The sequence below is a fragment of the Frieseomelitta varia genome, unplaced genomic scaffold, assembly GCF_011392965.1.
Source record: "Frieseomelitta varia isolate USP_RPSP 00005682 unplaced genomic scaffold, Fvar_1.2 scaffold_135, whole genome shotgun sequence".
NCBI lineage: Eukaryota > Metazoa > Arthropoda > Insecta > Hymenoptera > Apidae > Frieseomelitta > Frieseomelitta varia.
In genome coordinates, this window is record NW_025109028.1 from 392,134 (window position 1) to 407,489 (window position 15,356).

At 35.4% G+C, this 15,356-nt stretch overlaps 1 protein-coding gene across 1 annotated transcript in view; it reads right to left on the reverse strand.

Annotated features, from left to right (window-relative positions):
* Positions 1-15,356, reverse strand: part of LOC122531075 (division abnormally delayed protein) — a 227,246-nt gene that overhangs the window by 160,923 nt on the left and 50,967 nt on the right. The window contains exon 4 of the mRNA XM_043658657.1: positions 13,696-13,897. Within this exon, the coding sequence (XP_043514592.1) occupies positions 13,696-13,897 (202 nt within the window). The remainder of the gene's footprint in view (positions 1-13,695; positions 13,898-15,356) is intronic.

The following is a 15,356-nucleotide window of genomic DNA, read 5'->3' on the forward strand; positions in this document are numbered from 1 at the left end:
TAAAATCTCTGCATTCCTTAAGAAAGCAGAGTTATTTGTATGTAATGGAGGGTGGTTGGGATTAGGGCCCGGGCGGGTCTTGAGCGTAGTCACCTCCTCGTGGTGAGACCTGGTAATTGATATCTTTTTACAAACTTTAATGTTTGTAAAATGATGTCAAGCTAAGAACTACGCAACCTACACTTCAGTTTAGATCGTGAAAATTTTCGTTCATTCTTTATTTCACGGTCGAAACTGAACTGTAGGTACAATTAGTTGATAAGTAAACTATTGGGCCCCCAGCGGGCCACCGATGGACGACGAGGGATTTCGTAGGGACATCGTAGGATGCGTGCGTCTTAGTTTTAAGTTGCGTGCGTTTAGTTTTAGTTAATTAAAACAGTTAACATTTGTAAATTTTCTGTGAGCATAGGATGATACGCTTCAGATTTTAATGAATATTTCAAAATATATGATTTGGTAAAATACAACAGACCTATTCCATATTTCCTTTTGGTTAAATATTTGGTCCATTCTAAATATATTTCGTCTCTAGATATACATATAATATTTATATTTATAAATATAATATTATAAAAATATAATATTATATAATTAAACATTATATAATATAATTATTGTATAATAATTTAAATTAAAAGAAATTGATCGAATAATTTCACTTTTTGACCACACTTTTTTTATTATTCATTATTCTGTTCGCACAAGAGTACTCTCAGGACTTCGAAACCGGTTCGAATTTTGAGAGCAACTCTCGGGGAGCAGTATAATATTGTGTCCAGTTGAGCGATGGTCTCGCACAGTACCTCTCAGGACAGTATCCATTTGCGAGAAATACTCTCGAGAGCAACTGGCAACAGTTTTACTTTCCAGTGGGACACCTAGCTTTAACAACGCGTGAAACGGAATGGAGAGAAAGAAACGTAAGAGGAGAGGAGAAAGGCCGATCGGATGGTACTCTATCGAGTAAACGGGTTACGCAGTTCCATAAAGCGAATTCGAATCGAGAGGAAGGAAGAAAGAAAGAAAGAAAAAAAAAAAGAAAAGACTGGCTGCCGGGGAGATAATGCACGTATCCCCGGCCGCTAAAAGCCATTCCGAATAATCGTCGCAATTAAAAATGCATTGGCCGCGTAATCCCTTTTTAAACGACCGGGGAAGATATAACCGGAACGGTTGATCCACTTGTAAATCGATCCAGGGAGCATTGTGCCCGTGGGATGCTCGATGAGAGAAGGAATCTCTCTGGAAAGGGAATCGATCCTGTCGTCGTCGTGGTCGTTGTTCCTGCGAAACGCCGTTCCCTGAGAAACTTTTAATTGCGTTCCACGCGCAGCCGTCTGTCTCGAGCTGGCGGCAAGGAACCCCGGGAGCAAGAAGAAGAGGAAAAGTGAGGAAAACGATCAGGGATCAGGAGGATCGAGAGGACGAGGAGAAAAGCCAGCGAAGGGAGGCAAGTGGCTGTGGAGTAACGGCGGAACGAGAAGGTTATCCGGTACCGATACTTATGTTGCACCCCCAGCGACCGTCGAACGCCGGTATTGTCTCGGCAAATAAGATCGTTTTCCGCGGCGTTGAATCAGGAACGTTGGAAGGGAAACGGAACAAGTGCCTTAAATCGGTGAAACGCTTCCAATGCACAGCCACTTCACTTCACTTTGTATGTGTATGTATGAGTGTGTATACGTGAACGTGTAAATTACGTTAAATACACACGTACTTGTCAACGCTCTGAAGTGTGGCTGTCCACGGAATTTAGGTGATGGGTCTTCGGATGTCGTAACACGCTTCGGACATTTTATGACCAAAGATTTTATGATCCAGAGATAATTAGACTTTACTGTTTAAGAGTATAAGTGCAATTTGTAAAAATATCTTTCCATCTATTTTTCTTTTTAAATAAAACATCAAAATATAAGAAAGGAACTAACTTTACTGATTTCAAATTAAATTTAAAATAACAATATAAATATAAAAAATTAGTAGGAAGTGATTTTCGGCCCATCCAACCATTGGAAGAAAAGAAGGAACAAAAGAACGAAGAGAAATCGTAATTTTCCAAGCCAAACTTCTCTAAACTCTCGAGGCAAAAATACTCCGTTACCCTATACGAGTCTCAATTCCAAACAAGATAATTAAGCGAATAATAATAGCGGGAATTGTTTCACCAGGGATTAAAACGGCCGACGAAGATGAGGGGGGAGGGAACACGAGCGAAGAATCCAATATCAGCTATGAAAGGGCAAACAGCTTAACAAAGAGGTAGGCACAGACATTGGCAAATACGGGAAGAAGAAGAAGAAGAGAAGAAAAGCGAGGTGAAGAAGAGCTGGGGGGAGGGAGGGACAGGCATAGTGTGTATATACACGCCTGATATCTCCCCTCCTCTGAAAACATACTTCTACCGAGGTATTCCAATTTAATCAACTGCCGAAAAGCTTCTAATATCGCGGAAATGCCTTTGCCTACGCCGGGCTGAAGCCGTTGCAAAGAAGTACGGAACACGCGAAGAGGGTTGAAGAAGGTAGACCGTGGCGCAGGGATAAATAACACCGAGATCGGAGGCGAGTAACGGATGCAGAAAAAGAGGCGACTAAACGAAACAAGTATGTATGTATATATGTATGTATATACAAGAATTTACGGCGCGATTACGCGCCGGTCTCTGATGAGTTCCTGAGCGCTGGCCATCGATGAAAATGCTAATCCGTCATTAGTCTCGCTCTGCGGAGCGTGTAAGTCGTTCGAGTTGTAAAATTCCCCGGAGCGACCTGGATGACGCTGTTCCATCGGTCGCTCCTTCGGGATAAATCAAAACCGCGTGTCAATGATACTCGTGCAATCACAGTGAACGCGTTCATCAGCCTTCGATCTCCAGCTGTCTTGAAGATCGTTCGACACGAAACTGATTTTTATTTTTATTTTTTTTTTTTTTTTCCGAAACGATTGAGAAAACAGTGGAAAGATATTCGGTAAATTTTTTTCTCCGGTTAATTTCGATTAACTAAATGGAAATATTAGTATCCGCTGTCGATAAAGGATGTATATATTTGGAAAAGTAAGTACTTTAGATATTCGTTGAAAATTATCGACAAAGAAATAGTATCGTTTCGACAAACGATTAAAAAATCTGCGTAATCAAATTAGCATAAAACGATTGATGTTACTTTAAAGAAGTTACCTTAATAATAGTTACCATTCATTTGCCTTTATTGGAGAAAGGAAAAGTCTTTTACTAACTGGCCATTAAAATAAATGGGCATCTCAACAACTTATAGACACACTTGGCTACGAGCAATTAAGTTCAGGCAATTTCCTTCAAAGTTTCAATAAAGATTACGAGAGGCGTTTAAAAGTAGGAAACTCATTGATACCTCTGGATCACGAATACATATATGCAAATTCTTTATCCTATTTCCAAACTTTATTTCCAAGAAATTTTATTTCGATGAAATTTATACGTAACGTGAATTAAGAATGAAGCAACAATGAAAATAATAATGCAACGCATATAAAATATACGTTGAATTAATAAAAATTTTAAAATATATATAAAAATTATAAATATATATAATGAAAAAAGGAAGAAGTCTTCTTACATATCTGTTTGGTTTAATGAAATTTCTTGTAAACTTAATAATACCTAATTGACGTAACTATATACTGGACAAAGAAAAAAAACTACGCTACGTAAGTGGAAGTAGTAATTAATCTAAGTGGAAGAGATATTACTATTTTTATATTGGACAGAGCAGTCTGCCAATTACAATTTAAATAAATTGTAAAGACACTTTTCTTTGAATCGATTGTCACAAGTGCTATCTATTTAACAAAATTACGAGACAACGTCGTATCAGCTCTTGATGACCTATTTTCGAGCGAAGAGTACATATTGCTTCTAGCAGAACGGCGTACCACAACATTATCGACACGGGACATTTTTTGATGTCACTTTATCCGAAAGATAGATGGTTCGTAGAGAAAATGTGGAGTACCCAGCTCGATTCCCTGTCTTAACCTCGATAGATTGTTACCTATAACGTTACTCCAAGGAACCTTGTGCATGTCACGTAACGAAGAACACGGTAGAAGTTGAGCAACAAAATTGAAAATGCCTGTGCCGCCCACTCGACCAGAAACGGAACGAAAAAGAGAAGAGTGTAGCTCTATTGCACGTGGCTGTCAATAATGCATTAAGTGCTGACGACGCTCTGTTTTAACATTTGTAACTTTAACGTCAAGAGAATAAAAACGATCGACGTTTATATTATATACATATAACAATTCTTAACGTTCGAAATGATTTTTTTCAAACTAAAAAAATATTTGTCGAACCTCTCGAAGAATTTAAAGAGAAAACGAGCGAAACGAATTTACGAATTTTATTAAATAAACTTCTCGAAACATTCTCCAGCAGTAGAATTTAATGTACTATACCAGTTGTTCTATGAAAACTCAGTTTTATCTCGGATCAAAGAGAAAGATCTTACTCGGCCTGACTAAACTAACGTTACAGCTGAAATTGAGGCGAAACCCAGCAGAGCATTTAATTCTATTATTAGCGATTTATCTCAAATAACTGCGATCAATCCCGCAAATTGTCTCGTTAAACAATAGCGTTACATGTTGATTACACGCGTCAAGCGCATCTGGCGCGGTCGAATAAAACAATCTGCGAACCATAGTTACGTATTCGATGCAACATCACACGCACACACTCACACATACTAATAAACGTAATTCTTTCAAGCAACGTTTCAAACTGTTTCTTCTTGCCATCTCCTCGGCGCTCGTCGTTCAAAGTGCATTGTTACGACGCCCTTGGTGTCATTCGCCTATCACGCTGGTGTAATACAGCAGCACGGTCCGGGCTGATCGGCGCGCGAAGTCCGACGATCGGACACCGTGAAATTTATAGCGCGCGTCAGAATTTATAGCGTCTATTCGTTTCGTTTCTATCCGTTCCTCCTCGCCGGCTGGTCTTTTTTTCTTTCTTTTTTTTTCTTTTTTTTTTTTTCTTTCTTTCTTTCGTCCTCCGATCATGGGGGACCAGCATGCATTTTCCATTTCGACGCCAACGTGTCGATCATCCCCGGCAAAAAGGGACGACGACGCGCGCCGCGATTGATCGACGCGTCTAACGACCGATACGCCTGGATACGCCTTGTATCACGAAAATGCAAGACGAAGAACACCGAGATAAGATCGCTTTATTCGACGTGTTCCCTCGTCTGTACTCGACGGTGCCAGACAATCTTGAGAAAGATACTCATTACAGCTGCTACGAAACTTTGAATTCTCTTTCTTTTCTCTTTTTTTTCTTTTTTTCTTTTGGTTCTAGCGCAAAATTTAAAAATATAATAAATGTGACGTTTGTATTGATGAAAAGATGTATAAACAGATAAAGTAGTTAATAATTTCATGTAATTGTTATTTCTTTCTTTCTTGACTCTAGTGCAAAGTTTATTTTCTAGCTGTATGAAATTTACTATGATATTTGTGTCAATAAAAAGGATCAAGTAGAGTAATTATAATAATTTCATGTAATTGTTATTTCTTTCTTTTCTGACTCTAGCGCAAATTTTACAGCTGTATGGAGTGTACTATGATATTTGTATAAATAGAAAAGATCTAGACAAATAGAGTAGTTATAATAATTTTATGTAATTGTTATTTCTCTCTTTCCTGACTCTAGCGCAAATTTTACAGCTGTATGGAGTGTACTATGATATTTGTATAAATAGAAAATATCTAGACAAATAGAGTAGTTATAATAATTTTATGTAATTCTTATTTCTTTCTTTCCTGACTCTAGCGCAAATTTTATAGCTGTATGGAGTGCACTATGATATTTATATAAATAGAAAATATCTAGACAAATAGAGTAGTTATAATAATTTTATGTAATTGTTTTTTCTTTCTTTTCTGAGTCTAGCGCAAATTTTATAGCTGTATGGAGTATACTATGATATTTGTATAAATAGAAAATATCTAGACAAATAGAGTAGTTATAATAATTTTATGTAAATGTTATTTCTCTCTTTCCTGAGTCTAGCGCAAATTTTATAGCTTTATGGAGTGTACTATGATATTTGTATAAATAGAAAATATCTAGACAAATAGAGTAGTTATAATAATTTCATGTAATTGTTATTTCTCTCTTTCCTGACTCTAGCGCAAATTTTACAGCTGTATGGAGTGTACTATGATATTTGTATAAATAGAAAATATCTAGACAAATAAAGTAGTTATAATAATTTTATGTAATTGTTATTTCTTTCTTTCCTGACTCTAGAGCAAATTTTATAGCTGTATAGAATGTACTATAATATTTGTATAAGTAAAAAAGATCTAGACAAATAGAGTAGTTATAATAATTTTATACAATTGTATAATTCTTAACAGAATCTTTCCGAGAATTGACCCAGAGTGTAATTTTATTTGAAAGCGAACAATTTTATGGAATTAAACTATTTCGCTACTAATCGGAATTACAAAGAGTGTTACAGACAATTATAGACAGTGTAAAAAGATTTCAGAAATTAAACAAGCTTCTGCGTTTAATAAGCTTCGAGCTTTTAACTTCGTTAAAAATGTGTATCAAAAATTTGTCCATTCCCCACATTTATATTCTTTAAAGCTGCATCAACAATACGAGCATTTCATCGAATATCTGTAATATTATTCGTTTTAACATTGATTAAATTATCGCTTTACATATTTCCATGGAAAATGCTTCCGATGGATGAAATATGAATTTAACAAATTTCAACGCGAACGAATGAGATTTATGAATGCCAGGTTCACATTTGACAAAATACAGTATCAGTAGAAACAAGAAATATAACCCAGACGTTGCTATCGATTTTCCTTCCGAAAAGGAATAACCTTGGAGCAAAGGACGAGAATAATTGAGAAGAGATATAAAACGTTCTTTTCTTTGATTTCCCATTTCGAACTCGACGCCAAACAAACAATCGTTAACGAGATCGTGCATTTTTCCTTCTCTAAAACGTCTGACTGCACAACGAGTCTGCGGTTTAACTTCTTGCGCCGGAATGACGTGTCGAGAATCTTTTATTCCAAAATAGTAATATTTTCTCAGTTTTAAGTACATTTAAGTGAAACAAAATAGGCAAGACAAATAGCAAACTTAGTACTTCTCAATCATTTCTATCCATCGTACCGACGAGCTCAAGAAGAAAGCGACGAATTATTGTATATACGGTTCGGTCACTCGTTACGGTCCGCAATAATCAGTTGCCAGCGCAAGTGGTCAAAACGAGGTTAGTTACATTTTAAGATACACATATACGGTCCATCTGCTAGGGAAAAGATTTTTTGGCCAATTACTTTACTTTCTCGCCAACCCGATAATTTCTTACTTACTCGTTCCCTGATGCAATTAACCCATTTGATATATATACAACAACTGTACGACATACAAGCCGCATAACAAAAGATATCAAAGGAAGTAACGATGCGAGAAATAACTGGCAGGCGTTATACGCGCAACTACCGTGTGATACGTTTCACACGGTGTATAAAGCACACGACATTCCTGTTCAAACGGAACTACACTGCCAAAGAATTTCAGAAATGTTATACGCGCCGAACATGCCTCGCGGCCTCTCTTTTCTTTTGTGTCTCAGGCACGAACAAACGTCCGAATAAGCTGTCTTTATTTCTCACCGATACCTGCCGATCGCCAAAATTGGCCTCATTTTCGAAACTGAAGTCGACGTCCTCTGTATATTTCTGTGAAATCGGACTTTTTTTTTGTAAGAGAACTCCCTTCTATTAGTGCGAGAAATTTGAAAAAACCCTGAATAAATTTCGTTAGGAAATTAACAAAATTGTCGAGAATTAAACTGTAAAAAACTTGCGCGCATGTATTACAATAATTAGACTGCAGGGTTTCGTGTATTTGTAGAAAATTCTAAAGTGAGAAATTGCATAAAATATATGAAATATCCAAAGTACAGTGTTTTCTCTAACATTTTTGTTTTTCATTTATATCCTTAAAAATACTTTGTACAAAAATTTGCACAAAAATATTACTTTCCATAAAACAGCAAAGATAAAATATAGTTTGTCTTGAAAGTCGAACCTTTGATTTCCAAGCACGATATTTTATCAATCATGTATATTTTTGGATCTCTAACAAGTCTATTAGTTACAAAGTGATACCAAAATCGACACATTCGCAAAAATGATCATTGACCGATCTCTGCATTTATCCCATTGATTTTTCTGTTACGTTTACGAGTATGGTTATGTTGCTTTCACGTTGTAAACGATTCCTAATATCTATCGATCTAAACTTTGACCTGAATTCCTCATCTAATTCGCCGAAAATTTTCCCCGTGAATTTTAGGTCAAGAGATTACAACGATTGACGATTGACTCTTAATCCATTACTTGCACTGATCATTCCCTTCGTTTTTATTTTCAAACGACAAAGATCTTTGCTACTGATGATGCTTTCAGTATGCGACATTTATTTTTCCTCTTTATGTAAAATTTCTTTTATGGAAAATACGCTGTACGCTTTAAACACGTAGACATTAGCGAGTGATTTGTGCATAAATGAAGTATTTGACAGAGCACTTGACAGAAATCTTGCGGAAACGTGAAAGTTTTAACATAATATTTCCCGTAGCATTCATGGAGTTTTGAACAAAATATTCAGAAATGCTTAAAAGCTAAAACAGTATGCAAAGAGGGTCTTTAAACGTTTCTAATATTAAAACATTGTCTCAGTTTTCGTCATCGTTTTCACGTTACACAACTAAACTTATAAAATGACGAATATTATTTATTTAAACAACATTCGAGTAATAGTCATACAAAAATTTATATTGTAATAATAGATAAATATATTCATATACATATATGAATCTGGAAAATATTTAGCGCGACATTGTTCTTTTATTGTCTTTTATCTCAATGAATCTATTTAAAACGTCGCGTATGGAAGAGTTTAAACTGCGTTAGTTACGCGATCGCGTTAGCATTCAGCTTATTTTCAACTCTTCTTATCTGCGCCAGTAACGATTATTTTATTACCACAATTATATCTTCCTTCTACTTGCTTGTCAATAATCGCTGACATTTCGAATGAGGGGCAATGATTCACGAGGCATATTTCTCGATTACATTGAAACGCTCCAAAACCAAAACACGCGTTCCGATTAATTTGATTGATCGGCTGACTTTTCAACCGCGGAAAGTTGGAATTTTTATAAACGCAACGCGAAACAAATAAAACCTACAGATCCACGTGGCAACGAGATTATAAATTTCGACTGTAAATTTAAAATACTATTTTATGTATATATATACTATTAAAAAAACCTAATAATAATGAAGAATATATAATAATTATAAGAATATATACTATTAAAGAATCTAATAATATATACTATTTTAATAATAATTATATACTAAATATAATAATAAATACTATTTTATATATATATATATTATTTAAAAAACCTAATAATAATTATATAAAGAATATATAATAATTATAAGAATATATACCATTAAAGAATCTAATAATAATTATATACTAAAGAATAATTATATATACTATTAAAGAATCTAACAATAAGGTAGTTTAACATGAAGGTATCCCGTTCTAATTTTATATATCTCGTAAATATGAAAAGAGGAGAAAAGTTAAACGGCAACGTTAAGATGATAATTGTTGACCTTTACAAGAAAATATTTTAATTCGTAAAAAGCTGTCAAGATACCAAGGAAAAAAAAAATATTTCCATCGTTTCGTTTTCTCTCCTCTATTCGTGTAAAAACTCATTTCTTGGCCACTGTACATCGATGAGGGAACACCTCCCATCGAGTGAGACATTCGAGGGGTTCCAAGACATCGCTAAATCTGGACAAAATATAGTCTGGTAACATGTAAAAGTCATCGAGCGGCATATCAAGCGCAAACTAGCATTGCATGTCGCACGTTGCACGCTCGTTGAGAACGTCCAAACGAGCGTTCACGACGAGCATTTTGCCCTAACGCGATACCTCACGAAACCAGGACATTTTAATCAGTTTTTTCCCTTATGTTTCTCAAACGATGACGTACCACTTCCTACTCTCGCGTATCAACGCGCCGACAGAACTTTTTCTTTATCGAGATTCTTTTAATCTACTTTGCGTTAATTTCCATCGCAAAAAAGATGAAAGAAAAAAAAAATTCGCGATATCGGTTTTAACATCGGTTCCGATCTCTGATTTCATTTTACTCGCACTCTCTGTTGACCTTCATTCCCGCGCGGTATCAGCAGCGACGTGAAAGAAAAACAGCGATTTTTATGAATTTGTATCTTTTTTTATATAATTTATCTGAACAGCTGAAACTGTTTGTACAGGAGCAAGTTAGTAGCACGATATCCTTGGCTTTCGGAGTTTTCTTTTCACTTTGTGACGTTATTTACCAAGCAGTTCGAAAGCAACGATAATTTGGAAAGTAATTCGAAAAAATTCAAAGACTTCGTATTTCGTCATATCTCGACATATGTATGTACATAGAATTCGGGAAGAAAAACAAACATAATAAATCTTTAACAAATAATTTCGTTTTAGCCATATTCTTTCTTATTTGTTCACGAATATATAAGAATCTTTTGCAGTATGTTAAAACGGCAATACCACAAACGTATTTCATACATATATAGAAAAAAATATATAAACATATAAAATATATATATAAATATATAAAATTAATATATATATATATATATATATCTTTTTCTATATTTTATGAAAATATATACATATATATATCTTTTTCATTCTCTAATTGCACTTTCATCTCGACGTATTTCAAATAATTTCGTTTTAGTCATATTCTCTCTTATTTGATCACGAATATATAAGAATCTTTTGCAGTATGTTAAAACGGCAATACCGCAAACGTATTTCATACATATATAGAAAAAAATATACAAATATATAAATATATAATATATATATAGAAAAAAATATATATATAAAAATATAAAATTAATATATATATATATCTTTTTCTATATTTTATGAAAATATATACATATATATATATATCTTTTTCATTCTCTAATTGCACTTGCATCTCGACGTATTTCACGTCGATCATTTCCACTCACGGTAGAAAGAAATTTATCTCCACATTTTCGAACAAATAAGAACGACAAGAACAACAGCCGCCTGAATGCATCCGCGACGGCGGTTACTTTCCAAAGGAGATCCCCCGAGGATCGTTCTCCCATAGAATTTCGGGGAACGGAGGCGACGCGCCTTTAAAACGAGCAACGCGAACCCGAAAATTCGCGTAAATTATGGGATAAGTACAGCGCGAGTCAACAATAACGTCCCCGGGCCGAAACGCATCCTTTCGGAAAGTTCGTTCCCGCGACACACGTACACGTACCAGCTTCAGCGCACGCACAACAGACCCGCTAAATTCGAGATTAAGCGATGCCAGAGCCGTAGTTTCCGGAAAGTTCTCGCGATCATTTATATATATGTATGTGTATCACGAACGGTGACTATATAGAGGAAGAGAGTGAGAGTGAGAGTGAGAGTGAGAGAGAGAGAGAGAGAGATTTGATATATCGTGGCCGCAAATTGGTCCCGTCCGTTTCCCTCCTAAATAAAAAGCAAATTTATGGAAATGCATACAATGGCGGCGCGCGCATAATACTCGTGGCTCCTCGCGTTCCTTCGCCTGCCGGCGCTAATATCAATAACAATGAGAACAAAAATAACAGCACGCACAAGTCCGCGCACGCAGGTAGACGCGGTGGTTTCACGATGCGAATCGTGAGGACTGACAAAAGGATCAAAAAGGAGGATCCGGAGGAATGTCTGGTGCGGCGGTGCTCGAGAAATCGTCTGGAATGGTCCTCGCCAGCCGCGCCGTTTATTTTACCGAGAGCAACGTCGAAAAATTTCTCCGGTTATCGTCACTGCCTGCCCTCCTTCTTCCTTTCCCTCCCGATTTTAAAATTTTTCCTCTCTTTCGTTTAATTCCGCCCGAAACGCACACCTTTTTCTTTTTTTTTTTTTTTTCTGGATATTAAGAGCGTCTTATTTATTATTAAATGAAGCAAGCATTTGATAAATGTTCGAAACGAATGTACAGTTTCACCCAGTTGGTTTTTAAAATAATTATTGTTGTTGCTTTTTAGTTGAAATTGAATTGTATTGTTCTCTCGAAGAATGTCTATTGGGAAGATTTTCGAAAAAAGGTGTTATTTAAATAAAAGAAACATCTGATAAACGGTTTCATTCAGTTGGTTCTCGCAGTTATCTTGAAATAATTATTGTTGTTTTTAGTTGGAATTAAATGTTTTTGAAGAATGTCTATCGGCAAAATTTTTCAAAAAAAGTGTCATTTATTTAAATATAAAATAAATATCTGATAAATGTTTGAGATGATATAGTTTCATTGAATTGGTTCTTACAGTTATCTTGGAATAATTATTGTTGCTAGTTGAAATTGAATATTTTTGAATCGTTCTTTCAATGAATTTCTATCGGGAAAAATTTGATATAACCAGCTTACGCCGTTCGCGTAAATATATAGTTGCGAATCGGAGGAAAGGGGAGAAAGAAACGATGGAAAATGCGTAAGTATTTGTTTTTGCCGCTTCCATGTGTGTGGAAACGGTTTGCAAAAGGTGAATGTTCTATCGATCGGCGTGATTGTTGCAACGGTTATCAACCATACGTGATCGCACACGGAACACTTTCAGTAATAACAGAGTATCAAGAACGCTGAGGAACCAGAGATCGCTATCTTCCAAATGATAATTCGTCAAACACGACGTTCGCAAACAAACATTAACAAATTTCTCATTGAACAATCCGCTCGATTGTTGGAAAGTTATATCAATCTATTTAAACTCGTTGACTCATAATATATCAGACGATGGAGATTATAGTTCGACAACGTGGACTAGAAGTGCTTAAAAAAAAAAAAAGAAAAGTAGTACAAATGATAAAATTTTTCTCATCAAAGAAAATCGTAGATAAAGTGATACTCGATTAGAAAAATCTCCCGAGAGACTATTAACAATACAGATAGTTCATAACAGAATTTTCCAGATAAACATGAATCTTATCGTTTACCGTAACGTTTGTCGTTTTTGTTAAAAATTATAAATTAGACTGAACTCTAATATCAACTCCAATTCCTCAGAAAAGATACTACTACTTTTTCAATGTAGCTCCAATTCTAAAATTGATTTCAACTTTCTAAACTAAAAATGATTAATTATAAAAGACTCGTAGCTTCCGACTTAAGTAGCTCATAATAATATAAATCGTAAACTAGAAACCAGTAATGACCCCAAAAATGGCCACGGTAAAAAATGAATGGATACGAAGATTAAACAAAATACACTTGTACCACTTTTTTTAAATATAGTTTCTGAAATTCATTTCAATCTTTCAAACCAAAAAATTGTTAATTTTACTATTACATTAACCAGAATCTGACTGAAGTGACTCGAAAACTGGTCACAGTATAAATACGATGTATTACGAGTTTAAAGAATAAACGAATACAAGGAGAAAAATGAAGAACATGTACATACGTCAAGAATAATGTGCATTCTGTAGCCAAGAGAGAAGATTCACCCTGTACGTCGGACGAAGATTACGCGTGTGCTCGAATTCTTTCGTACTCACCTTCTCCTCGAGCGCCGGCCCGTTCTCCATCGCGTGCATAATGGCGTCCGAAATGCGGGTGTCCAATTGTCTGACAGCCCTCTCGGCATTCAAGCGCAACGGATCCATACGACCGTCGACCGCCACAACGAGCCTCTCCACCGTTTCCACGTAACCAGACCATGCGAGGTCCAGTTCGGATGCTGGCTGTGTCAGGCAACCTCTGCAATCAGATAATATATATTTTCATTCCTCCCTCCGAGAACGATACTTCATCCGGCCGTACGTATTTCCCTGCGGTTCTTCGTCTTTGATGTACAACGAAAATATTTAAATACCTTTGTAGACAGAAAACTTTCACGCGTTTCGCGACGCTACGTTACGCAAGAAAAGACGAAAAGACGAGTTGATCGACGTTTGTTCTTTAGAAATTTTCAGTGAATTTTGAGAAAGACAAATTATTATCACGTGTTTGTCTACCATGAATAATTACTATTTATTAGTAATTACTAATTACTAATAATAAATAATTTTATTATTTAATTAATTAAACTTTATGGAAACATAATGTCCACGACCAAAAGTATTCAGACAGCTCGATGAGAGTTCTTGAGTTTTTCTTGTATATATTTTAAATATTTCGTAAATGTCGTAATTGTTGTGGTGAAAAAAAAAATTGCGCTCCAATCGATTTGTTTCAAAGCGTGGCGCCTCTACTTTAATTGTTCTGACTTCGTTTTTTTCAAAGATTTTTTGACATTATACAGAAAATGGAAAAGTGGGAAAAATTATAAAACTTCAAACGTCTGCAGGAACACTGAAAAATTTATTTTGATGATTGAACTTATCACTTATGTCCAGATTTAGAAAATTGAAATTTCCTCTCGAAAACTTACTGTGCGATTTTTTTGTGCCATTTTATAGAACTTTTAATGTTGAAGTTACACGAAGAAAATTCAGCAAGTTATCAGGATTTTCCACGAGTTATTTTAAAATTCAATAAATTTGAAAAGTTCAAAGTTCAATAAAACAGCGACAAAAAATCGTACAGCAAATTTTAAAAGATCGTTACGAAGAAGAAACTTCAATCTTGTAAATTGTAATAAGTTCAATCATGAAAAAAATGTTTCAATGTTTTCATTCGCCTGAATTTTTACAACTCTTCCAAAAAATTATCACAAAATATCCCATTTCACACGATGTTGAAACGTGAAAATTTAAAAACGAAAAAAGAAAAAAGAAACAAATTCAAAACTGTCAAAGTAGAGGCTTTACTGGTTAAAACAAGTGGATTGTTATAAGAAGTTCGTACATACGTAGAACTCTTACATCATATATTTTGCAACGATCGTTGCTATAATTAACATTCACGTCACTACAATACAAAATTAAAAATAGACAAATGTTTCAAGGGATAACGCGGAAACGAGAATAGAGAAAATTACGTACAACGCGATTTCCCGAATCGGAAAGGAACACAATGAAATCATCCACGACGCAACGAATCCAGTTCAAAACGCATTTCGGTTCACACCCACGTGCCTCAGTGGGTATATTTAGACGTCGAGTGAGCGATTTCAGTGGTTTCATCGGGACGTGGATACGTGCGCGATAAATTAACCGCGAAAGAATCACTCTGGTCCCAGGAATCCGGAAACTGATCGATCAAACTGCGGTTATTT